Below are 26,649 nucleotides of genomic sequence, written 5' to 3' on the forward strand. Positions count from 1 at the left end.
TGGCTGCTCTCACCACCTGGAATGCCCTCCAGACAAGCTAACGAGTTCTTTCCTCAGCTCAGTCATCAGAGGCCTGGACACTTCCTTGACTACAGGGGCTTCATCAGCAGTCCCTGCCCAGATTCTCCAGACATCTCTGCTGCATCCATCTGTCCACGTGTGTAAGTAAGGCATGCACATTTCTTCATCCCCTGGCACCCAACCCAGCGTCTGGCACTTAGTAAGCATCCAGCGAAGATTTAGCACATTGATCACCAGCATCCCCACCCTAAGGTATGTGCACAGCGCTCGGGTCTACTGTCCCAGGAAAAGGGAAAGAAACTGCATCAGACAGCACCACACACCCTCCTGGAGCTCAGAGTCAGATGTCACCTGAGAAAGAGCGGGATGTAGGCTCACTTACCCCCCAGGAGGGGCCATTTGGAATGGAACAGAGTGGGCCCCCTATTCAGGAAGGCTTCCAGGAGGAGGAGAAGAAAGAAGGGTGCTGAACAGGAGGAACAGCAGCACGCTGAAGGCCTGACGCCCACCCCCAAGATCAGGGAAGACTTGGCTACAGGAGCAAGGCCAGGGCAGGGCAGAGTTGGGAGAAGTAGGGCTGGCTTCCTTGTGCTCTCACTCGGACGGAGCCCTGAGCAGAGCCAGGCTGCAGGGGTGGCTGACGGTCTGGTTTCCACCCACCCACCTTCACCCCCACTCTACATTGACACTCTTCCCCAGGCCAGGCCCGGGGCATTGGGTTTCCCACAGTCACATTCCTGCCTCCATAGCTCATGCCGATGTGACTCCCAGGCTGGCGCTGGCAGCCACGCGGTCTGTGGCCACGCACTCGGTCTTGGGGCTAGCTGTGGGAGGGAGCCTGCTGCTCACACAGGGACTGGGCAGCCTCCAACCCACGGCTGCCCTGCTGGCGGCCTCGGCTCCCTGGAGGTGCCTGAGCTCAGGAGGGTGAGGAACTCTCCTTCCCAGGTATACCCGGCTCCTTCAGGCCACCCCCCGAGCCAGTGGCCAAGCCCACCTCCTCTGCTGAAGGTGGACGTCCCAGAACCCATGCCACCACACCGGGAGGAGGTGGGGAGGTTCTCTGGAAACAAGCAGCCTAGGAAGGGGACTCCTTGACCCACCTAAAGGGGATCCAAGACCAAGCACCAGACCACTGGTGTTTCTGAAAGTCTTTCTGCACATGGGCTGTCACACACATGCCTCCTTCCTCTGACAACACTCACACCCCCACACAGGGCCCAGAGGTCTGGTTCAGGATCTAGAAAGTGGAGGCAGGGAGGAGCAGAAGGGGCCAGAGTCAAGGTGGATGCGGCAAAAAGACACAAGCTGAGCAGCAGGGCTCCACAGGGCTCAGTGATTGGGGGACAGAACCACAGAAGCCATGCTCACGGCAGCCAGGAGATGGTGGAGCCTGTGAGGTGGCTCCAGGGGCCCCCAGGGAGACCCTGCTCCAGCAGAGTCAAGATTATGGGCTTCAGGGGCCAGCTGCACCCCACCCCCACCTTATGGGAAGGACTCAGTTCCCTCGTACGATGGAGCCAAAGAGACAGGAAGCGTGCTGCGATGGGGAGCCCCCATCTCTTGCTTTAAGTAGACAGGATCAGGAAACCCTCGAGAGCAGCAGGCGCTGGAGCCGGCTGGCATGACTCAGGAGAGATCATTAAATCTCCGGCCATTCGCAAGCCATTTGTTAAACACAGCCATTTGTAAAAATTAAATCATATGAACATGTAACTTCAGAAATTATTTTTAAAAGAAAGGGAATAAATCCTCCAACTCATCACTTCCAAATTACCCCACGACCTTTGTGAACCTGTTCCTGACGCGCTTTCCATCTCGTGTGTCTGTGAGGTGGAAACTGTATAAACGCTGCGTGGCGGTGAGCTGTGCCCGTCTCCTCCCATACCCACGGTCTGTGACTTCACATGGATAGCTTGAAACTGGCCACGGCACGGATAGTTACACCATATCGGCAAATGCTGCAGATAGAGCTGGATTTGTTCTCTGAATGTTTTTTCCAGAGAGCCAGTTGTACAACAGACAGGCCTCAGATGACCCGCCAGGATCTCTTCTTCACCTTGGGCTCTGCCGGGACACGCAATCAACAGATGGAGATACAGAGAAGAGCGCCCTAAGCCCTGTACAACCCCACCACTATCCGCACGATTTTCCATAATGTTCAGGCGTGAAAAAGAATTATTACTTGAGGAAATACCACTAAAAGAATCGTTGCTTGTTTCCTCTGTGCCTCAGTTTGCTACTCTGTAAAATGGGAGCGCCGATAAACACCTACCTCTTAGGATTGTCAGGAGGCCTAACTGAGACGGCACACGAACAGGGCAGAGGGCACTGCCTGGCACACAGCGCGGGCTCTAGAACAGTTCAGCTTTGTCCACACAGGGCCCGAGGGCTCTGCTGCAGCCACCCAGTGGCTGTGGCGGCAGGACGACAGCCGCAGGCCACCCGCACAAGGACGAGCGTGGCCGCGCTAACAGCCTCGTCTACACCCACAGGCAGAGAGCCGGCCTGGGCCACAGGCTGCCGCTTGCCAGTGCCTTCTCTGTAGGGCAGGTGGTTATTTTTGCTGTGCTGTTAGCACGTCCGTGAGTTAAGTGAGAAAACTGAGGCCTGGAGATTCATGCGTTCCCCCAGGTCGCCTGGGAAATCCGCTGGCAGAGCTCAGGATCTCCTGGGACCCCCTCAGGGCTCTTCCCAGCCCCTGCTTTCCTATCAGAGCTCAGCACCTGAGCAGGATCTGGGTAGGATGTGACTAAGTGCCAAGTCGGGCCCTGGGGAGTCCACACCCGTGTCCCTGCCCTGGCTGCCTGGCCCCAGCTTCCAGGGAAACCCCACACAGGCCCACAGGCCAGGCCAGAGGAGGAGAACCCTGTGAAAGAGGAAGCTCTGGAACACACAGCCCTCCCTTCCCAATCAGGGCTGATTGCAACCTTAAGTGGAATAGCAGGCGAGTGTGCAACCCCATTTAATTTACAGCTGGAGCCAGGGCTTGAAAGCAGCTGTGAAACTCCTTACAAAGCTACTGGCCGGCCCCCCGGGAACTTGAGAGTGGAATTAGGAAACCTGGAGAATCCACAATGCCACGTGTGGGCTGGCGCGAGTGTCTGTGTTTGTGTGTACGTGTGTGTCCCTCCAGGCTTTCCAGGTCTCTGAAGTCTGCAGAGCACACTCAAATGGGTTTCAGGCCATGCCAGAGTGCCTCTGTAGTCAGGACAACTGTACATCCTGGTTGGCCTGGAATGGTCCGAGCTTAGCCTGTTTTCCAGCATGAATTTTAAGTCTCTAGACCAGACAATGGGCTTCCCAGGTGGCGCTAGTGGTAAAGAACCCTCCTGCCAATACAGGAGATACAGGTTCAATCCCTGGGTAGGGAAGATCCCCGGGAGGAGGGCACGGCAACCCACTCTAGTATTCTTGCCTGGAGAATCCCCATGGACAGAGGAGCCTGGCGGGCTACAGTCCACAGGGTTGCAAAGAGTCGGATACCACTGCAGCGACTTAGCATGCATGCAGACCAGATGATAAATTATAAGGTCACGCTAGCAACTGTGGACGCAGACCCTCATGCATGTATAATGACACACATGGGGACACCTGTCACATTCACCCCACTGTAACAGCCGGTCCAGGCTTGCCTCTGTGCTGACATTCTGTCTCAGGTCCATGGACACACACGTTTCAACAGACACACTCAGGCTTCAGCATCCAGCTCTTGAGCAAGATAGACCCGAAGTCTGCATATTTAGAGGAGTCACTCAGGTGGTCCTTCTATGCAGGGAGTCAGCAGCCCTCAAGTCTCCCCACAGCACAATACCAGGTGTGACAAGCGCCCCACAAGGACATTCAAGAGACACAGGGCCGCCTTGCAATGGCCCACACGCCTTGGCCACTTAATAAGGCCAAGGCCTCTCACCTGCCGGGAGCCGCCCTCGCTCAAAGTACCCACTCTAGGAAGTATGCCTGGGTGCCCTGCACATAACACCAGATTTCATCCAGGTCCAGAGATGGGCCTTGCCCTCCCCACCCACATCTGACCTCCTTTTCAGCCAGTTCAAACCCCAAATTACTCCTCTCTGGCACCAACCTCTCCCTGACCCCCTTCCTAGCATTTCCAACTCCCCAGCTGCCCTTCTCTGCCCCTGACTGGGGCTGGGGATTCCTGTCTCTATGGGTCCTCCACACTTCAGGTCAGGACCCATAGAGACAGGGCCCTGCCAACCAATTGGAGGCTTCATGGCTGGAGTCAGTGGTTCCAACTGCCCAGGGAGGGCATGCTGCCTGGCTACAAGATGAGGAGGGGGCTGCACCCTGCCCAGGAAGGTCCCTGGGACCCCACTCAAGGGTCCTCTGTGGGGGAGGACTTCATGCCCTAACAGCAGTGGGGAGATGAACCTGGGAAGCCTGCTCTTCTGGCCTTGGTTCTAGAACTGACCCATGCCGTGCTGCAGGGCAAACGCCTTCTCAGGCCCGTTTCTTCTGGGATCACATTAGGGCTCAGAGTTCTAGACCTGCGCTATCCAACAGAACTTTCTATAAAGACAGAACTGTTCTATACTGTCCAATGGTAGCCACTAGCCAGGCATGGCAGTTGAGTTCTTGAAATGTGGCCAGTGTGACTGGTGAGCTGAATTTTCTTATTTTAATCACTTTAAATGTAAATTTAAATAGCCACACCTGGCTATTAGTGTAGTTCCAGAACCTCTGTCTCCCCACTTATAAAATGGGTATAATCATAAAATCCAGCCTTCTGGGGTCACTGTGAGGATGAAATGAGACAATGAACATATAGCTCTCAACCTGGTCTTTGGCACAAGGCAAAAGAGATTTTAGTAATTCTTACTATTTGAGATCCTAGCTTTTCTTGAGAACTGGAGAAAATCATAGGCCTCACCCTTACCCAACACAGACACACACACTGCACACACCATATACATCCATACACACCACACATGGGCTTACACTTCGAACACACGTGCACACAGATCACACATGCACACTCACAGCTCTGCACCCAATGTCAAGCACCCAGGTGGAGAGTTCCTTCCAGCTCTAAAAATGTCCCGGGTGAGGAGTGCACTGGCCGAATCTGCATCTCCTCCTCTCCCTGCCCAAGCTCAGGCATCTCAGAAAACCCTTCCAGACTCTGCAGGCCGAGCGCAGAGACAGTGCTCTGGAAAAATCCTCGCGCAAGGAGGGCAGGCCCAGGGCAAGGGCCACAGGATGGATTCTGTGAGCTCATCCCCAGCAGCCGTCACCAGGGTTCTCAGAGAGGCCGGTGGCGTCGGGAGGGGGTGACTGGGTCGGAGCCGGCGGTGGCGGTGGCGGCGGCAGCGAGGGGTGTGGGGCGAGGAGAGGGAGGCTGGATGGAACACGCTATAATAGCAGCTTTGTACTCTGCTTCCCAGCTCCCTGGGAACGCCAGGAAGATTATGAAACCCGGTGTCTTTGGGAATGCCAGGATATTAGCTGGAAAAAGAATAATACGAAAATAAAATAATGCTCGCGATGGAGACAGCAGACGATTAGCAGACAGAGCCAGGGCCTCCCGCTCCGCAGAGGGAGCCAGGCTTGGCCCCGGCAGAAGGTTTCAGGGAAAGGCTGCCCGTGCTAATGAGCAGACAGGGCCTGCCTTCCAGCGAGACGTCTTCAGGAGGGGAGCTGGCAAGTGAGGCCCAGCCTGCTGGTGGACTCATGGGCCAGGGGACGGGCAGTAGGAGGCAAGGGGGCGCCATAGGCCTGGCCCTTGGGCCCAGACATCCAGAAATGTCAGATTACCAGCAAGGCTACCTGGCCACCACCCACAGTCCTGGGTTCCTCCAAGCTCTGCCTCCCCAGGGCCTCCTCCAAGAAGCTCCCCTCATTAGATGCCGTCACTCTGGAATGACTCTCAGTCTACACTTCAAAGATGCAGATTGTGTTGGGCTTATTTGCATTCAGATGTGAATATCCCTCTTCCTAATCAGACTGGGGTCTCCCATGAGCCAGGTCCATCAGACAGATCACTAGAAGAAAAGATCACCTTCTCCCACGAAGAAGCAGAGAGGACATGTCACCTTTCCCTGGGAAGCCTCCCTCTCTAGGACCCTGGCCACACACCTTCAGCCCGGAAGAGACAGCCCCCCTCCCCCAGAGGGGCATTCATTCAAGTAGGGGGCCAATATGACTGCCTCCCTCATCTTCAGGATGTTCTATGCAGCTGACATCCTGGCTACTCAAAGACGGTCCTGAGATCAGCAATGTCAGCATCCCTGGAGGCCTGTTAGAAATGAAGACTCTCAAGCCCCACTCAGACATCAGATCAAAAGTGTGCATTTTAACAAGATCCCTAGATGGGTCCTAAGTTCATTAAAACTGAGAAACACTTCTTTACATGGGTTATGTCTTCATTCCTTACAAGGACCCATGGATGTTCCTTACAAGGACCCATGGATGTAGTAATTTTCATAAGTAAGGTAACAGAGTTGCTAAAGAGACAAGTAACCTATCCTTAGTGGAAGCAGAGGAAGCAACATTCAAACCAAACTGGTGCCATTCAGAAGCCTCACCCACCCACTTCCACACTCCTGCCAAGGGAATCAGCAGGCATCAGTGACCAGTGGGCAAAGGCCAGTACCTGGAACAATTCGATTGGTCCTGACGTCCAGAAAACCCAACCGTCTACCCTGATGCTAGAGCATCAGTTCTCCCTGGGATGAAGGACAGCAGACTCGGGAATGGGCACCCAGGCTGTCCTTGGTCCTGGCAGGAGGCAGGTAAACGTGACCATGAGTGTGTGTGTGTGAGTGAGTGTGTGTGTGTGTGTGTGTGCGCGCACGTCTGTGTGTGTGCTCTCATGCTGATGAGGGGTGGTCTTTGGCTCAAGTAGAGTGATCTAGTCAGTTCCTATCCAATGGGCCTGTGGCCCTGTCCAAATGCTGGTCACACCTAAAGACTGTGTCCTCCAGTCTTCACAGATCCAGCTACTCTGACCACTGTCCGCCTCTGGCTCCCTATATCAGCAAAGCTCCCCCAGGACTCCAGGCTTCACTGCCCTGATTTCTTCCACAGATCACAGGCGGCTCACATCTGCATCACTACCAGTCACCTTCCCACTTGACTTGACATTTGATTTCAGGGCTCCCTCACAACATTTTCTCCCACGTAAAGAGTAAACGGATTGGTTTCTCAGTTCTGGGAAATGCCCGCCTTCACTCTCCCAGTCACCGAGCCATGAAAGCTTGGCAGTGGGTCCCCCAGCCTCGCTCGCCTTCTTCCCCTCAATCCCCGCCAGCCCCGGAGCCGTCCACGCTTCCCTCCACGTGTCTCGGGGCCACCTCTGGCCTGGCGCCCTCTCTCCTCCCAGCCCCCTCCCTCCCCTCGCAGCTGACGCTCAGCCCCCCACACCCCCGGTCTCCCTGCCCTGGGGCCGCCTGGCAGGCAGCCGCCAGATCCATCTTCCTCACACAGCACTTCACCGTGTGTGTCACACTCGCCAGGGCCAACCGTGAACTCATCGCAGCCCCAGGCCCACCCACCCCACAGCCTGGCGAGGGGAGTGGCCCTACTGCCCATCCGGCGGAGCCTCTGACACCCGATTGACCCTTCCCTCCCCGAGCCTTGCCACTCCACCTCCGTCCATTCCACGCTCTTGGCTCCCAGCCCAGATGGTCACCCCCTCCCAGATCTCTAACCAAGCCTCCTGGGGGTCTCATGATGGAAGGCTCTCCCTCCCCAGCCATTCTCCATGGCTACCTGATGAGGGCCCTAAATCCCAGCTCTGACCAGCGCGCTCCTCCTCCCCTCGGCAGTCCACACTCTCTCCCTACTGCTCATTCAAGAGCGCCGTGGTCATCTGCACTCTGTGCCCAGCACTGGTGAGTCTTGTTTCCTTCTCAGATGCTCTTCTCCCCAACCTGGTGGGGCTGTCGACCACAAAGAAAAGGGGAGTGTGACCCAAGACAGTCAATCAGAACATTCTGTTCCTCGCCCTCGGGCTCAGGCACTGGCGTGGGCACAGGGCCCAGGAGAGCTGGTCAGTCGCACACGAGATGGCCCTGGCCTCCCTGAGAAAGTACGCTCTCCCCTCTGGGGTCTCCAGCTGTGAGGAAAGAGAGAAGGCCGGCTGGGCTCTGCTGGCTGTAGAGACGGTGGCAGCCTCCGTCACAGGCACCACCTTTGCCACCACATGGAATGAGCCAGTGTGAGAACGGGGCCAAGGCCGCGGAGCGAGTCAGAAACACCGAGTCCCAAGGACACTGTGTGAGCCCCTGGCTCCTGCCAGGCCTGATGCCTGATTCACCTCGTGGTGAATCAGATTCCCAGCCATCTGAGCCTTAAGCTCTTTTCCTCTCTTCAGCCCACTTCGGTTGCATTTCTATCTGATGAAAACAAGCCCTGGCCCCTTAGGGGGCAGCACCCTCAGACCTGGCCCTGCCTCTGAGGTCTGCCAAGGTCTTTATTCCCTGCCCCTCAGTGGAAGCCACACAAGCTCCCCCCCGCGCTGCCCTGTGCCCGAGCCAGGACCCTTCTGACAGGACAAAGAGATCCCTGGCTACGGCTGCTCCAGCCTGGGTGGCAGTTCCAACCCCCTGCCCCCTGGCACCATACCAGCCTGAGCACCAGCTCAGGGGCCCAGAGAGCCCAGAGCTCCGCCCTCTCCTTCAGCCTCCCTACCACTTGGCCCCCAGACCCGGGAGGGGCTCCCTCCAGAGCCTCTGACATCACCTGGCCCCAAGAGGGTTCCATCTCCCATTCTGTCACCCCTGGACCTGGCACCCCCTAGTAGGTCCTGGGAGTGACCGAGCTTCCAGGCCCTGCCCAGGCCCCCTCAGGGCCACTGCCAGCTTCAACTCCTTTTTCTGTAGCCATCCCATCAGGCCGGGGGGCCCTCCCCACTGTACTTCCTGGCTGAAGGCTAAGACCCACTGCTCCTCACCCAGACCAAACACTTATATGTACTCACACAGCGGGTTCATGAAGACACACTCAGATTCTATTAGCCAGTAAAGCTGGTGAGACCTACTCCCATGGGTCACAGCACAAAGGCCTCTCCCCCACCCAGGGGGCAGGCTGTCCTATCTGGATTTCAGAGGTGACATCTCTTCATGGGCATCTCACCCCCAACTCTGGAAATCCCCAGACCAACAGAGCAGGGGACAGGCTATCCCCTGGTCCCAAACGTCCCCATTTGGTCCATCCAGGAAGCGTGAACACATCTTCTCTGTAGAACACATCATCCAGACCCTGGATAACTTTGATCTGACCCTCATTCCACTAGCTCTGGGACGTGGTCTCTACGGCACCTCTCTCCCCAGATTCTCGGGACGCCCACGAGATAGCCTCTGCCTCAGGAGGATCCAAGTCTACCCGAGGACATTCAGGGTCTCTGAACCCCTCTGGTTACTCCCCTGAGCCAGGCCAAAGCCTCCCAGGCCCATCCCCAGGCCAGCTAGCCTCTTCAGAGGAGACAGGTCCCTTGGCCTCAGTCACAGGTCAGAGCACCAGAAGTCCAGGCCCTCTCCCTGCTCCCATCTCAATTGCCAAAGTAGTAGTGGGTCTTCTGGTGCCAAGAAACGAGCTACTCTGTTTCGGGAGAATACCCAGAGTGGTGTCCATATCCCCACATGCAACCCCAAGGGACCAAATTCACAGTCCCATCCCGGGGCCCCCTGCACCTCACCTTCGTCAGCCCTAAACAGCCCTGGAAAAACATGTTGCACCCAATCGACCCCAGAAAGGCATGGCCACATACCAGGGCCCCCTCAAGGGCAAACACAGCCGCAGGCCCCGTCTTCTCCAGGGGCTCCATGCGGCGGCGCCAGCGGCGACGGCGAAAGGCGTCCGTCTTGCGGTATTCCAGATGGAACTTCCAGCCGAAGAGCGAGGCGTACTCCCAGCCCTCGCCCTCTGCCTCCGCCTGCCTGTGCTGCATGGGAGAACAGGCCAGACTCAGGGGCTGCTTGGCAGGTTGGCAGGGAGTCCCAGGCTGGGCTCCAGCTGTGCCCTCCTTGCCCTCCAGGACTCCCCACACGCACACCCCGCATCATCACCCTGCAAGTAGGAAAACCTGGGAGGGACCCCTGGAGGAGGGGCTTCTGAGCGGTTTCTGCAATGACAAGAGTCCCAGGTCAGGAAATCAGAGGCTCCCTGGGCTGTGGGGAGATCCAAGGAGCCAAGAAGGAAGGTAGACTGAGCAGTGATGAAAACACTGGGCTTTTGGTTTGTTTGTTTATTTGGATTCTAGGTGGATTTCGTGAATCCAAGGTTTCCTTGTAATTTCCTTTTTCTTCTTCATATTCCGACTTATAAAAAAGGAAATGGATCTGCAATTCGGAGGCAAAATGAATAGCTCATTTCCCAGCCATAGGTTGTTTCTCCACGAGGTGAAACCTACAACAGTGTGGAGAGACCCCCCAGACTTCCTCCAAGGGGGCCCTTTCCCATCTTGGAGGGAGTCCCAGAAGCCCCTTCGCACCATCTCATAACCTGAGATGACCCTCAGGGCCATGAGCTCAGCGCCAGTCCCAAGGCTGGCTGTGCCCCTCTGCGGGGCGATGCCGGTGGTGAGGGGGTGGCGAGGCGCAGCGCCTGGCAAGGCTCCGCCTCTGTCCCCTGGGTGCCTCACAGGCACAGTGGCGTCTGCCTGGTTCATGACACCAGGAACAGCCCAAAAGCCTGGCCTCTCCCGGGACCCAGTGACTTTCCTCTCTAGATTCTCTGTGACCAAAGAGAGAGAGAAGGGACTTGGGTCATGCCAAAGGCTATTCCTGGACTGGAGGGGAGGCCTAGTTCTCGAGCCAAAATTCCAACGTGTGCCTGGAAAGGAAGGACACAGGCCAAGAGGGTTGCGGGGAGGCAGGCACACAGAACGCGAGCCTCTGGGTGACCCCGGGAGCAGGTGCAGGCAGGTGTGTGCTCACACAAGCTCGCTCTGCACCTGTCTGCATCCTGGGATATCTGGGCATGGCTGTGGGCAGGGGTGCTCACACTTGAATTCACCCTCTGGTAAATGCTGACTGAGCCCACCCAGGCTCTTTGACTAGCAGCACCCTCATCCCCAGCAGGCCCCTTCTCCACGGAATTGGCCGTGCTGGAGGGAACAGGCTTCCTGGGGAGGGTATGCGGCTAGCCCACCCCAGCAACCCTAGCCAGTGACTGATGGCTAAGGTGGTACAAACCCAGCCCCCTTGCCTCCAGGTGAGGAGAGCGCTGTGGTGCTCCAGGTTGAGCCCCTTTCTGAGCCACAGTTCAAGTCAAAACCGTCTCTGCCTGGGACCACAGTCTTGCTCTTGGCACCCTAGAGCACTGCCTCAACAAACAGCAGGTAGCCAAGCTCCTATCTCAGACTCTGCCCCAAGGACACCCAGCCACAGATACGCTTGAGGCACACCTTCGCACCTTCCAGGGGATGCTGAACACATCCCCACACATAGTCATGGGCGTTTGGGTGCTTTCTGTCCATGAGCACCTGTGTGAGCGACACGTGATCTTCGAGCATCTCGAGTGCTTGTCTTGCACACGCCCCCTGCATGCTTGTGTGCACAGAGGTGTGCACTGTGCCCAGCTGGCCTCCCCTGCCCAGGGCCTCACCTCTGCCCACCTCCACCCCTGGGCTCACCCGCTTCAACGCCTCCATCTGGCTGAGGTCCCTCCGGCGCAGACGGACCCAGCGCCGCCGCCGGTGTGTGTAGTACATCTTCTCGGCAGGGACCCAGTGCCTCGGCTTCCGGTCCGGCGGGATGGTGATGCTGTACTCCCAGCCTGGGGGAGAGGCGCCCATCAATCATGGCCTGGCCATCTCCCACTCAGCATTCGGAGGACATTCACAGACTTTCAAGTGGCCACTGATTCCCGATTTGTAGTTTGAAGTAAGGCCTCCCCAGGAGGTCCCCCAGATGAACTAGCCCAGTGAAGGCCAGTACCCCAAGTCCAAGGGCTCTGCCTCTAGTTGTCCCCACCAACATGCCTCACAAGACTGCTGGGTGCTCACGGGGCTCCACACACTGCCCACCTTGTTCATCAACAGCCCGATTCAGGTCCGTGGACCACTCTTCATCTTCCCACTTCCAGCCCAGCGGGCACTCGATGTCATCCTTGGGAAGCACCTTCTCCCCGTTCTAGAGTGACACGGGTCAGGCAAGCGTGAGAAGAGACGGATGGGGAGATGAGAAGATGCACCCTGACGCTGCACACTCTCAAAGCCCCAGGTGTCACTTGGGGTCCGTGTCCGACCCTTGCCAGACCTCTCACTGGCCCTGTGAAAGCCCGAGCATGGGTGCTGGGGCTGTGGGAGCAGCGGAGAACGTTCTTCTCTCAGTCGCAGGCCCTTCCTGGGCCTGAATGCCCAGGACCCTGGGAAAGCAGAGCCCACTTGCCCCAGAGCACCCCCTTACCACATCCGTGTAGTTGTCACTCATGTAGATCCACTGGCCTCCAGGCAGCCGGGTCTGGTTCTCAAACACCTCCTCCACGAAGCTCAGGTGGCCAGCGTCAGTGTCGTGAAGCAGTCTGCGGACAGGGGTGAGTCAGAGTCTCTGCCAACACCCCCACCCATCCACACCCTCCGGCAGAGCACTCCAGGGCCTGGGCCAACCTTTCTGTGTCAGCCTCACTTCCAACCAACAACAGGAGAGATGAGGGGAAGAGACAGGAAGGGCAGCGAGTCAAGGGGACGGAAGAGAACGTCACCACCAAGATAGAGAAAGAAACAGGGAAACCAACTGAAGACTCCAAATACCCTGTGGGAATTTGAAGCTCAGTAGATAGTTGCAGAAATGTAAAAGATTATCAGGCTGCATACTTAAGATCTGAGTAGGTGACTACGATAGGCATTACTCTTCAATTTTTAAAGAGTTAAAAAAAAAAAAAAATGTTGAATATCAACCGAAATAGAAAAAGAGAGAGGAGGAAGAGGTAGAGATGGCAATGCAGTTGAAGAAGGATAAGGCTGTCCTGAAAGGCACTAAGGGAGAGGGGGCCTGAGACGGGAGAGGGATTAACATGCAGAGGAGAGAGCAGGCTTTCTCTGGTATCTTGGAGGAAAGGGCTGTAACCGATGGATGCAAAGTCTACTGGATGTCAGCTTAGGTTTAATCAGAAAGGACTTTCTGATCATTAGAGCCCTTTGAGCAGAGAATGCTGCCTCGTGAGCCCAGGAGAGTTCAAAGGAGTCACTCTGACCAACGTAGGGGCAGAGTAGACAGAGACCCTTTCACAGAAATGGCTGGGGCAGAGGGGGTCTCCAAGCCCTCCCTGCCCACATCTCCAAGCCCTCCCTGCCCACAACTCACGTCTTCTCTGGACACACGAACCAGTCTCCAGCCCAGGCCCAACCAGCTGAGGGGCGGAAGCTGTCCTTGGGTAGCTTGATCCTGCCCGTGATGTCAGAAAACTTGGGGTAGGTGAGGCCAGTTGTGCCCCAGTTCCCAACCAGGGCCAGCTTGGTCTGGTTCTCATACTGGAGAGTGAGCAACAGGGAAGTGAGCAGGCCTGCAGTAGCTCAGGGGCTGGGGGCAGGGTGGGCAGGTGGTCAGGCACTCACGGTTTCAGCGAAGACGGAGAGCTTGCCCTCAGCAAACTGGTTGAACTCCTTTTCATCCACAGAGAGTCCAAACCAGAGCCTGACCCGAATCTGCACCGGCATCCGGGCTCTTGGCACCCCTTCCATCGGATACTGGGTACCAGAGAAGGAAAGAAACCCACAATCCCCTTCAGAGTCAGGATGTCTCAACTTGTAGGGCCTCCAGGCCTGGGCATACCAGCCTGACACCCCATCAGGGTGGGCCCTATTGGGGGACTTCTCAGAAGTTCACGGACGACTGAGAAACCTCACCAAGATTTCTTCCCATCAAAAGAGAAGACTGCATTCCTCCCATCCAGGTGCTCTATGCAGAGACGGGCTGTGTCGAGACCAGGAGCCCCATTCTCCCCTCTCCCACCACATCCTCACTTCTGCTCTCTCCTAGAATAGCATGGTCCCGTGGAAATTTCTGTTACAGTGGAAATGGCTTTTTACATTTGCAGAGATCAATGCACCAGCTCCATGTGGCAACTGAGCAGTTAAAATGTAGCTGGTATGACTGAGAAACTAAATTTTTAGTTTTATTTCATTTAAATTTAAATAACCACATATGGCTAGCATATTGGATGATGCGGTTCTAGAACATGTCTCTATAAGAGAAAGAAAGGTCTGAAAAGGGGAGAGGTTAAAGCCTCTCTATTCAGTTTCAGTTTGGGGTTTGTTTTTTTTTTTCAGGGGTTTTTGGCTGGATATTGTATCATCTGATATCCCCACCCTTTCAAGTGCTTATCAGCATGTTAACTGCTATTCACTGGTCTTCAACTGCTTTTTATCCTGAAACTTTCAGAAGCTCTGCCAAAACAGAATAACCACAACAACCCAACATAAAACATTTATTCTCCACAACTGCTTCACCATTTGATTGAAATCAAGGGTCAGATAGGGCCTAAGGAACAGAAGTGCCTCACTTTCAGAATAACACACAGTCCCTTAGAGGAAGTAACACATTAAGTATCCAGGCTTCATGTGCCTGAGCTTGGAGGAGTGTCTCCACTGGGACATGGAGCTGAATGAGATAAGAAAGTCACTTTGGTGGGTTTAGAGGAAAGGGAGGCTCTCCAACCAGTAGAAGAGGCCTGGATCCCCAGAGCGGAAGCCCAGGCCAGGTAAGAGGATCAGAAAGGGGTGGTCATGCCAGGGCATCAGCAATCTCACCCTTCACCCAGCCTCTCTGTCTTGGTTCATCCTCAGTGAAGCCTGGAGGAGCCCCTGACCCCAAGTGTCACCCCTCGGAAACCTCCCTATGACTGTTTGCTTCGGTGTCCTCTCCCCTGGGGTGGTTAGTAGCCTTTTCCCCTCCAAACCACCAGCCCCAGGGAGATGGCAGGAATGCCTGACCCCCCTCTTCCCCCATCCGCCCCCAGTCTCTCCCCTGCCCTCCCCCAGACAGGGCCAGCCTGCTGGACCCAAAATAGCAACAGCAAATAAAGAAATGTCTAGTTTGGGGCTCCTCTCCCTCTCTGCTGGTGCTCATTTTTTCCAACTTTGGTTTAACTTAAGAAACACCAATGTTTTCTTGGTCTCTGCTTGCTGCCAACATTTTTGTAGAGCTTGCTCAGGAGCTACTGGCGGGGCTCATAAACTCAGTGGGGAAGACTTCGAGAAACAATCTTATATCTTTTTTTTTTTTCTTGCTTGGGATCAGAAAAATTTTTCAGTTTGCATTTCCCTGAGGCTGCAGGGCCAAGAGGTCAGAGCCTGATGCTCATTCCGTTCACAGGCGTCTACCAGGCCCGCTCCTGCAGCCTCACCTCCACTGCAGCCTGACAGCCTGGTTAACCCTGTTCAGATGTGGCCGCTCCTGGACTTCCTTTCCCATCTGCCCAACCAGGCAAGGAGCTGGCTTGGGAGAGAAGAAAGCGGGATGCTAGGAGGTTGGGATCTCACGAGGAAAATGTCCCAGGTGGGAGAGCCAGCCCACTGCCTCACACCCCTGCCCTCTTTCTAGGCAAAGCCAGCTCTCCTCTGAAGCACCAAGGACCTGCATGTAGACTTCTGATCATCCCTGGCTTTGTGATGGCCTCCAGCCACGGTGCTGGTGGAGCCTCCTCTCCCCAGGGGGCAAAGAGCTCCCCAGAAGGAAAAGGGGAGAAGAGAAGAAAAAAAATTGTATTCATTGATCACCTAGTTCCAGGAAGACCCTTGACTTGTGCTACCTAATTCCATCCTCAATGCTGTAATCAGGGCAGTCTGATCTTTATTCTGTAGGTAGGAAAACAGCATTCAGAGAGATTGGGCAATCTGCCCAAGGCCACACAGTATTTCAGCCAACCTACAACCTGTCCACACACACTGTGCCTTTGAAAGCTGTCTCCTCTGCCCACCTCAGAGGGCAGCGAGAATGACTGGCCAGTGTATGAATGGATCGGCCAATAGCCACTCAGAGGTTGGAGGCTAAGGTTAGTCCACAGTGACTTCCTGGAAGAGGTGAGATGGAAGGAGGCTCTGGTGTGGATGGGAAGAGACAGGGGAGGGAAGGTTGAAGGCCAGGCAGTTCATGATGCCAGCAGAGCCATCTGGAGTCAGCCCCACGCAGTGAGCGGCAGGCTCACTCCCCAGGCCTCCTCCTCGAGCAGAGCAGCCTCAGTGACGGCTGTCCACACGCAGACCCTCGCCTGGGACGCAGCAGCCACAGCTCAGAGAGGGGTGTCCCTGAACTGTGTCCTGACCAGCCGGCCACAGCCTCCTGACCAAGGTTCGTGTATCCCCACATGAACCCAGAGAAGAAAGCAGGCATCTTCAGGCACCTGCTCACTTCCCTGTCACCCACCCCCAAGGCTGAGAGAAGACGGTGGGGGAGCAAGGATGGGTGGGAGGAGAAAGGGCAGGGGAGGTGGGGACCAAAGGACGGAAGGGACAGGGTTACCTGGTCCCAGGCCTCCGATGAGCAGAGCCACGGGCACAGCCAGCGCCCACACACCAGCCTTAACACGGGGAGGAACTCTAACCAGAGTGTGACTCCGCCTGGAGCCAAACCCTCGGGAGGGTGGAGGCAGGTCTGTGCCAGGACTCCTAAAGGTTGGCCGTGGGGGCTGAGGGCTGAGGCCGCCCCCACCAGGGAGCTGGCTGGAGAGGAACACAGCCTTCGGGGTCAGCCCCCCATTCATTCCCAGCACCCCCTGATTCTCACCTACTCGCTTTCCAGACCAAGTGCATGGGGTCTAGGGACTTTGTGGGAGGAGGGGAGAAGGGAAGTCTTTCTGTGGAAGCCCTCGGTCCCTTCAGAGAGCAGAGCCTTAAAATTCTGAGCCTGACAGAAAACAGGGAACCAGAGGGAAGTGGACCACCCTAGGGGTAAAAGAGTATGACCACAACTTAAGGGAAAACAACCCACTTTCAGAAATATCGTCTGCAGTTTTCCACAGTTCTTGCCACAGTAGCTGGTGCCCCGGCGGGAGAAGAGGACCTCGTGGGCAGGCACCCGCTGGTACGCCACCCGCTTGTCCCCCTGCAGCATCCAGATGACGATGTCAGGCAGGCTGTTCTGGGGCTGGAGAGAGGGTGGCAGTCAGGGTAGGGACGACAGTACCATCCAGCCCGCGCCCTCAGCCCACCACAAGTGAGCCAGCCTCCGCAGGCCTCTCCTCCAAGCTCCTACCCTCGGGTGTCCCCTGACTCCCCAGGGCTGGCTGGGCACCTGTATCTTCAGCAGCTATGAGCCCTCAAGGAGAGGACGCCAGGCTGCCCCCAGCTCACAGGAGTAGCCCACCAGGAATTCACTGCTCTGCATTCACATTTTCTGGGAAGAGACCCTCCTGCCTGGAGCCCCAAGTTCTTAGACCCCTCCACTGGGGAGTAGAGAAATGCTGACTTGACCCTAGAGATGACATTACACCTAAGAGCCACCCCGTTCCCCACTCCTGAGAGCAGCGGTGAATTTACAGAAGGCGAGCCCCTTCCCAGAGGACACTGGGCCCTTCTCCCTCTAACAGCAGGGGCTTGGGGGTCTGGCCCTTTTCTGGGGACACTGACACAGGGCTCTGAAAACGGAGGGCCCTGGAGCGCTTCCACGCCTCTGGGAGAACTGCTCCTAGATGCCACACTCGGGAGAGGTGGTCGGTTGGCTAAATCCGTCTGCTCCCAAGGCCTGTGCTCTGTGGGAGGGGCTGCTGGCCGGCACCCTCCCTTAGCGTCTCCCTGCGTGTCACTTCACCCCTGCAGCCGGGAGGCAGCACAGGCGAGGAAACTTAGGCTCAAAGAGGTGAGGAGCCAGGCTTTTCTGATTCTAAATATGTGTCCCTAACCACAGCACCAAGTGTGGTCCCGCAGCATCACCTGGAAACTTGCCGGAAATGCAGATGCTCAGGGCCCACCCCAGACATGCGAGATCAGGTGGGGCGTGGACCCTGTGCTGACAAGCCCTTCGGGGGATTCTGAAGCACACTCAAATTTGAGAAAGGCTCCCTCCCATTTCCTCCACAATCCTTAGCACTCGTGTCACCTTAACCACTCCCAGCCATGACACAGTCTGCGCTGAGGGTTCCGGAGTCTGGGCCAAGATGTGGAAGGCAGTCTGTGACCCGCCCCAGGGGATGGTCCACAGCCACTTCTAGGGGTCATCCTGGGCTCGAGCAGCACAGTGGCACCCAAGTAACCAGTCATATGTTAGAGGCCCCACTTGGGGAAGAGACAACACTGACCCTTCAGGCCACTTCCCCTCCAGACCACCCCTTCCACCTCCTGGGCCCTCTTCTCCCCACTCAGGCTCTGCCCTTCTCTGCACACCCCTTCTGCAGAGATCATGCCTCACGACCTCCCTCCCTGGGGGTCCCACATGGCTCTGGCCAGGGTGGTCAGCACCTGTGTCCACCCATGACATATGGGCAGACCTTTCTCCTCATTCTAGACACATCTGTGGCCTGCCGGCTTCCCTGGAGACCTGGTGGGGGCATCTGACCCCGGAGGGCAGAGGGTTCAGGGTGTAGATGCAACATTACTACAGGTGGAGCCTCCTCAAGCCTGGGGCTCAGGAGCATCCAGGCGGGCAGGAAACACAGGGTCCTGTGAGGCAGGCTCGAGGCAGACAGGTAGGTGGGGAGGTGGGGCTGGATCCCTGGGGAAGGGGGCCCTGGCACTGGACCAGGCGCCCCGAATTCTGGTCCCAGCTCTGTCTCTGACATACTTTGGCACCATTTGCACTAAGTCTCTTCAGTCATGTCTGACTTTTTGTGACCCTCTGGCCTGAAGCCCACCAGGCTCCTCTGTCCATGAAATTTTCTTGGCAAGAATACTTAAGCGGGTTGCCATGCCCTCCTCCAGGGGATCTTCCTGACCCAGGGACCAAACCCACATCTCCTGCTACTCCTGCACTACAGGCGGATTCTTTACCAGTGAGGCACCTGGGAAGCCCTCGGCAGCATTTATTAAGCACATTTATTGAGCATACTTGGGGGCATTTTTGAACTTCCCTGGTGACTCAGATGGTAAAGCATCTGCCTACAACGTTCGAGACCCAGGTTCGATCCCTGGGTCAGGAAGATCCCCTGGAGGAGGGCATGGCAACCCGCTCAAGTATTCTTGGTCCGGAAAAGGAAATGGCAACCCACTCTAGTTCTCTTGCCTGGAAAATCCCATGGATGGAGGAGCATGGTGGGCTACAGTCCATGGGGTCGCAAAGAGTCAGACATGACGGAGTGACTTCACTTTCTTTCTTCAGGGGCATTTATCAAGCACCTACTACATGCCAGATTCTGGGCTGGGCCCCACCACACCCAGTATCCCCTCTGAAGGCAAACATGGAGGCTGAGAGATTAAGTCACCTCCCCAAGGTTACCCCGCAACAGAGCCAGTTTGCACCAGACATCCCCCTGCCCCTCCCAGCTCTGACATCCCAGGCGGGAAGGAAGGCACCACGCAGGGTCAGCTACCTCGTCAGCCAGGGCACGGAGCCGCAGGAGCCAGTCCTCAGCCTGCTCCAGGGCGGCAGGGAGCTCACTGTGGCCGAGCTTCAGGGCCTGGGCCGCCTCGGTGATCTGGGTCAGGTGGCGGGTGCGCAGCTGGTACAGGTACTGGTCCAGGTGGGTGGCAGAGGGCTTCTCCTGGACATCACCCAGGGGTTGGCTATGACGGACAGAGACGGGATTTGCCTGATGAGCCAGAGCCCAGCACTCACCTGGGCCCGGGCACACACACAGGCGTGTACACGTGTGCACAGGCACTCACAACAGGCTTCAAACCCTCAGCTTCCTGCTGGCTGCTCCACCTGCCCTGGGTACCTCCTCCAGCCACCTCCTCCAGGAAGCCTGCCCCAACCACCCTGGCCAGAGTGCCTCCTGCTCTGAAGTACCTCTCTGTTCTGAGGCTGCCCGTCTGGAACCTACCCTCTCAGCCTCCAGTTCTGTGACCTCTTTCACCTGTGCGTCCCCTCTGCCCAACTGACTGCAAGCCCCCAGAGGCCCGGTGGGTCCCTCCTGCCCCCGCTGCACCCTCCTAGAGCAGAGGCCTGAGCACTAAGTTGCCTTTGGCTGAAACGAATCCATTCTGTTGTACGCACACTTTCTTCAAGAAGGAAATTTATGGACCCCTGACAAGCCACTGCAGACGCTGTGGGGAGGCCAGGAGCCAGCAGCACAGATGGGTCGACCCAGGGTGGCCCCACAGTACCCCTCCCAGAACCCTCTGCCTTGGGAAGCCTTTGGAGAGGAGGTGGGGGTACACGCAGTCCCAGAAACACGGCCCCCAAGCCTCCAGTAGGGGGGTTGGGTTTAAACTCAACCCTATTTGGAGGCATATAACTCTGACCACCCTCATCCAAAGGCTGGGCTCCCTGCCTGGGCGCCCCTTTATATGGCTCCTCCGGCCCACACCAAGGCCCGGGGTCAGTTAGTACGCACACAGGGGTCACAGAGGACGGAAGGGGCGGGTGGCGGCCTCTGTGCTCTTCTCACCGGGCAGGACTCCTCCAGATTACTTCTGCTCCAGGGCACGGGCCGCCCCACCCCCGCTAAGCCCTTGACTCGCAAACAGGACATCAGTCAAGCCCGCTTGCTCACCAGATCTGCTCCCACCACTCGCAGCCACCCCCCACCTCACGTTCCCTCCCCGCGGTGTCTCGACTCCCGGCTCCCGGCTGATTTATTTTTCTGCCAATTTCCCCGAGCTATGCAGAACCAATTACCGCCGAGCGCAGCGGCACCGCCGCCGCCAGATACACCACTCTGGCAGGCCCTCGGCGCACTACATTTTTCCTGTTATTTTTTTTAATTGAATTTTTAGGGTGGGGGGAGCAGTACGCAAACTCCATCTCAGGAAACTTAAGCCCTGGGGCCTGTCTCAGGTCACGTACTGCACACCCTGTGGTAATATAATATTTACTGCCCCGAGGGTGCCTCGGATGGGGCTGCCCCAGGCCAGGAGAGGGGCGGCCTTCATCCCCAGCTCCCCAGAGCACGGCGGAGGGGCATGTTCGGAGGGTGAAGGGGGGCCCGACCGGACTCCTGGGCTGGGCCTGCTGGGAAGGAGGCCTCAGTGGGCCTGAGGGCGGGGGCAGGCGGGTCTGGAGTGGGATATGGAGAGTAGAGCCAACCAGGGTGATTTATGCTCCCAGCCTGGGTCGGGAACTGAGAGGGACTGCCATGCAGACCACCAAAGGGAGATTTTCATGGAGGCCACCAGCCCAGCCAAGGCTCCCCAAGAAACAGTCGAGACCCGTAACTGCCACAAGCAAGGTGCCCCGGCCCTTTCCCACCCCGTAAAGCACAAGGCAGGCCCAGAAAAAAGGGAGACCTGGAAGTGGAGGCCGATGACAGGGCCCCAACCCCAAGCAGGGGCAGTCGCTCTACCAACCCTGGATGACTTGGAAACGACAGGCCAGCCCAGGGCAGGGTCCAGCACAGGCTAGGAGCAGAGCTGGGCTGTCCATGAGGTGGCTGTCTGCCCCCGCGGAGAGTGGATGCCTTTATCAGGGATGCTGCCTGGGAGGGGAGAGTGTCCAGCCTGAAAGATACCCTGGGCACTGGGTCATTCATTTCAATCCTCATGAGGAACAGCTCTGTTGGTCCTGACCAGAGGCTGGATCCAGGGATGAGACCCAGCTCTACCTTCAGGAAGGCCCTGGAACAGACAAGCTCCCCTCCTGAGCTTTCTCAGAGTCCGGAGTACTTCCTGGAGGAAGAGGACTCAAGCTGCACTGGCAGGTCGGCAGAAGCAGGTCAGGCCGAGCAGAGCAGGAAGGGCCTTCTGGCTGAAGAAGCAGAATGTGCAGAAGACAAGGCTCAGAGGCGGGGGGAGCACGTGCAAGGGAGTGAGCCAGCACGGAGGCTCCGGGGGGCCGGAGGGTGAGACTGCTGAGGTCCAGGAGCAGGCAGTGGAGACAGAGAAGTCCACGTGTCAGACGAGGCTGGCTTTTCCTGAAGGCAACGGGAGCCGCTGCAGGGCTGGAGTGGAGGTGGCAGGACACAGGCTTAGGAAGATCACAGAAAATGATAGGATGTGCCCGGTGGACACCCAGGTGTGGCTGGCAGATGGGTCCATGGGTCAGGAGATGAGAGGAGAAGGCTGGGCCGAAGGAGCAGAGTGGGCGCGACTGGCACAGTGGGGAGAGGGGCTCCCAGGAGATGCGGCAGGAAGGGATCTGTGCAAACGAAGGGCTCTTGATGGTGGAGTGGTGGGCGGGGGCTGGCCGGAGGAATGGGCGAGCAGCTGGCGGTCATCTATGGCAAGCTGGCTCATGTAATCTGCACCCAGCTGCCCTGCTGTTGGCTGCAATGATGCACAACACAGAGCCGGGTTGGGGAGGGGAGCTCTCTTTCTGCCACCCCAGGGCTATTGGTGGCCCAGATGGAGCCGAGGGAACAGATCTTCCATAGAGAGCCGTGCGTGCCCTCCCAAGGGGGTGGGACCCTCCTCACAAGCCCCTGACTTGAGACCAGGGCTCTCCAGGAGGCCCCCGGCCACCTTCTATCCCCAGGAGAGTGATTCAAGGGGACCAGGCTTTGGCAGAGGCATTTTGAGCCAAGTACGTCAAGAGGGGGTCACTGGGAGAGCGGTGCAATGGCCCAGGGGCCCAGGACCCACCCGTCTCAGATGTGTCAGGCCCCTCGGACCTGCCAAGGTCCACACCACGCGTGAGTCATGAGCAGACCATGCTGAACCCAGAGCCCCGGCCCGCCCTCCGCACCCGAGCTGTCAGGTCGGGCAGTGGGGCACAGCCAGGCACTCTGCGGCTGCCCCTGCTGAGGGTACCCCCTCTAGCTTCACAGTGACCTCCAACCTCCAGACCACAGACAACTGCTACTCAGCACTGCCAGCCCCGAGCACCTCTCCCTCTACCAAAGCTGCTCTTCTCCCACTGTCCCCCTCCAGAAATGGCCCTGCTCTCCACCCTCCTGCTCTGGCCAGAGCCAAGGGACCATTCTGGACCTTCCCTGGGCCCCCACACTCAATCCACCATCAAAGCCTGTCCAGTACAGAGCAGCACAGCGAGGGGATCAGCCACTTACTAGGGTGTGAATCTGGGCGATTAACCTCTCGGAGCCTGTTTTCTCATCTGTAAAATGTGGATCCCTCTACTTCCCACCTCATAAGATTCTTATGATCAGTTAATACAGGTGAAATTCTCAGAACCGCACCTGGCACAGAAAGTGGTCCCCATGAGGCTGTTACTCACCACAATGCCTCCTGAACAGTCCACGTTGCCCTCTACTTCTCTCACCCATGTCCCTGAGTCCCCTGCCTTGGGTGATGCCTTCATCAGTCACCCCTCACCACCAGCCCCAGCCCACCACTCTCACTGCAGCCAGAGTGAGTTCTGAACCCCAGGAATCCCTGGGCCCCCGCTGCCCCCAGCTCTGGGCTTGCCTTAGCAACCCCCTGAGGCCTGTCCCAACGGGACTGCAGCTCCCCTCACAACCCCCAGGAGGCAGCAGGTATCCAAGGCTCCTGCGCCCATGCCCAGAAGTCCGTTCCCCAAAGGCTGACTCCTCCCCTCCAGAGTTCTCCTAGGGCACCACTGCCTCCAGGAAGCGTCTATAGATTTTCACAAGATGCACCTGCTCTGAGCTCCGAGGGCACATGCCTCGAGCCCCCAACACTTTCCTTCATTTGCTCACTTCTGCCTCATCACCCCCGAGAGGGCTGAAGCTGCACCCTTGTAACATGCTTTAGGTTCCTCGCTTGGAACCTGCCAGGTCTCAGTAAAGTTTGGAGGAATGAATGACCCATCTGGGCAGCAGGCCACAGGGCCATTTCTGATAAAGGTGTGCTTCCTACCTGGGGTACAAAGGACCAGAAGGGGCAGGCAGCCACATAGCACTTATACATTCCACAGGGGCTAGGGTGAGACGATTTAGAGGAGGGTGTAGAATATATCTGCATACATTCACACTTAATCCCATGGTAAGAAAAAAGACTGCTGTCTATTATTAAGTCCATTTAATACCTGGGAAAACTGAGGCCCAAAGAAGTGAAGTTGCCCAAAGCCACAAAGGTGGGTAACAGGATGAGAATCTAAGTCTCCTTAATGTTTCTTCTGCTTGATAATAATCACAGCTATCATTTATTAAATACGTCCTAAGGGCCAGGCATTTTGCTTATGTGACATTATAAAGTGGTTACAATATTCTTAATGTCAGGTTGAAACGAGGAAACCAAGGTTCAGAGCAGGTGGCTGGTGAGCCCCAAATCACCCAGCTGTGGAGGAGAGGTTCAGATGCTTCCCCTTCTACCAGGGCCCTGAACCCCCATTCTCCTTCACCCCTGGGGCTCCCTTTTCCTGAAGCTGACAATCAGCCATGTCAATAGAAGGCTAAACAGAAACACTGGTCCCTGACACAGCCTTGGGGGGAGGAGGGGCGCCTTCACCCCCACCAGCCAGCTCCTCCTGGAGATTCCATCAGGGAAATAAGAGGTCGGGGATCAGAGACACAACGCTCCCCATTCAGGTGAGCCGGGCCGCCCTGGGCCCGCAGCTGCCGCTGCTGCAGGGAGATTTATGACCTGCTCTAAATGTCACCTTTTCAACTCCCCGCGCTGGCTCCACCACCTTTGGACTCAGCACGGGCTGGACTGCTAGCCAAGCGTGGCCGGGGAGACGTGCCGTCGCTCACCGCCACACACGAACACTCCCGGGAAAGGGCCCGGCCAGCCAGAAGGGGAGGGCGCCGTGGGTGCCGGGCACCCCCTACCTGCAGCCTGCGATGAGCTCATCCATCAGCTGAGCCACCAGGGAGTCCACGTCCTCGTCGGAGCACTGAGCCTTCAGGGCCAAGTGGACTTGCTCCAAGCCGGCTTCCTGTGGAACGGGCGGGCAGGGGTCAGGAAGGTCACCGTGGGGCGGACCCTCAATCCCCAGGTCCTGTCACCACAGCCCAGCCCCTGAACCAAAAAGGAAAGAACAGTGAGAGCCAAGAAGGCAGAGTACGGACCCCACGAGCCAGCGGCTGTCGTGGCTCAAGAACTTTGCAGGGTTCCCCGCACCAAACATCCAATTCCCAGACGTGGGACTCCCACCACGCTTGTGTATCTCGCTCTCCACGGCCCCGTCAAGCCAGGTCTCACAGGTAAGCGACCTCAGAGCCAGCTCCAGGTCCCACCTGCACCCTCTCTCCTTTCCAAACCTTACCACCCAAGCAGGCTTGGATCCCATGCTCCTTCCTTCGGGAGCGCTCAGACAGCCTGCCCCAGAGGGTCTTCCCTCCCCAAACTCCTACTCGTGCCCCCATTGCAACTGGTCTCCTCCAGGGGGCGCTCCAGCCCCAGGCCTCAGGCCTGAACTGGGAGACAGAGATCTCCCAACAGGTCACGCTCAGGCCAAGGACTTGTGCCTCCATCCCCATCCCCTTGCCCACCTTTTCTGCCTTCCTGAGCCTGCGCTCCACCCTGGGCCCACCACACTGCAGACAGACAGGCCCTGGAAGGAACAGCCAGCCCCTGTCTGCCAGGCATGGCCTGGGAGAGGACTGATGGCCAAGAAAATGCTGGACTTGCACAAAATCGACTCCGAGTTCTCCCAAACCTGGGCGTGGACTGGTCCCTCCCTCCCAGAGAACTGCGGGTCTCAGGGAAAGTGTGGGTCATCGTGGTCCCCATCTGGGGCCGACAACCCCTCCCAGCCATTCTAAAATCCCCATTCCCCCCTTCCCTTCTCACCACGCTCACCTCCTCCACCTGTCCAAACCTCTCAACGCCCTGCCCTCTACCCTGCTGCCCTTGTGGGCCCCCAAAGCATGCACACCTGCCTCCCCCTGTTCTCACGGGCCACACACCTTGTGGCTGAGCCTCCACCCCGTGCACACACAGAAATGGCCAGGGGCCACCACCAGGATCTTCCGCCCTTGGCCTCTCCCCTCTGCCCACTTTGACTCTCCTCTGCTCTCTGGCCAAGCGCCAGGCCTGCAAATCCCAGCATCCACCAGTAACCCCCAGCCACATCCAGGACAGGACACACTCCTGACCTCACAGCCCTGCTCTTCTCCCCGGATCCCAGCCACTGGAGGCCCTCCTCACAGCCCCCGCTCCCCAGTCCAACAGACCACCAAGTCCTTGCAGCTCAACTCTTTCTGTTTTCTCCCTGAGGTCAGCTCCCTCCCAGAGCCACTCCCCTGGACCCCAGCAAGGGCATCCTAACTGGCCCCCAACTCCCCTCACTGGATGCGGCCCCTCGCCGCCCTGAGTTGCTTTCCTGATGCTAACTGGCCTCCTCTCTCCTCTGAGCCCCCCTCCCTAGGGACTCCTGGAGCAACGTCTGAACTGAAATTCCAGCCTCTGTAGGAGAGGGGTGGATGAACCTGCCTACTCCTTTGCTAAGCTGACCCCTGGAGTCAGGGGCAGCATCCTGTTCACGTCCACCCTCTAGCTAGATGTTTCCAGCACAACCCTTGCTGTGCTAAGAGTCAAAGGCATTCGATGAGTGAATGAATGGGTGGATGGATGGCTGCAGGCTCTGTCCTCTGCTCCCAGCTCGGTCTCTCTCAGCTGTTTCTCTGTGCCGTCTCCTACCTCAGACTAGGGATGATCCCCCCAAGGCTGTGCTCCCTCCCTCTCCTCTCTTCCCAGTGTGCAGGGCAGGACTGCAAGCCTGGCCTGGTCAGGACACAGGGACCACAGGCATCGTGAGGTCTGCAGGCTTAGCC

General features: G+C 57.4%; 1 protein-coding gene across 24 annotated transcripts in view; it reads right to left on the minus strand.

The window, feature by feature from the left end:
* Positions 1-26,649, minus strand: part of DYSF (dysferlin) — a 222,990-nt gene that overhangs the window by 97,277 nt on the left and 99,064 nt on the right. For all 24 annotated transcript variants that reach the window (XM_045162206.1, XM_045162217.1, XM_045162214.1 and 21 more), the window contains 9 exons: positions 24,703-24,809; positions 19,447-19,639; positions 16,914-17,069; positions 13,541-13,672; positions 13,290-13,456; positions 12,393-12,507; positions 12,011-12,116; positions 11,618-11,760; positions 9,752-9,925 (listed from right to left, as the gene is read on the minus strand). In XM_045162206.1, the coding sequence (XP_045018141.1) occupies positions 9,752-9,925; positions 11,618-11,760; positions 12,011-12,116; positions 12,393-12,507; positions 13,290-13,456; positions 13,541-13,672; positions 16,914-17,069; positions 19,447-19,639; positions 24,703-24,809 (1,293 nt within the window). The remainder of the gene's footprint in view (positions 1-9,751; positions 9,926-11,617; positions 11,761-12,010; positions 12,117-12,392; positions 12,508-13,289; positions 13,457-13,540; positions 13,673-16,913; positions 17,070-19,446; positions 19,640-24,702; positions 24,810-26,649) is intronic.

The sequence above is a fragment of the Bubalus bubalis genome, chromosome 12, assembly GCF_019923935.1.
Source record: "Bubalus bubalis isolate 160015118507 breed Murrah chromosome 12, NDDB_SH_1, whole genome shotgun sequence".
In the NCBI taxonomy this organism is placed as follows: Eukaryota; Metazoa; Chordata; class Mammalia; order Artiodactyla; family Bovidae; genus Bubalus; species Bubalus bubalis.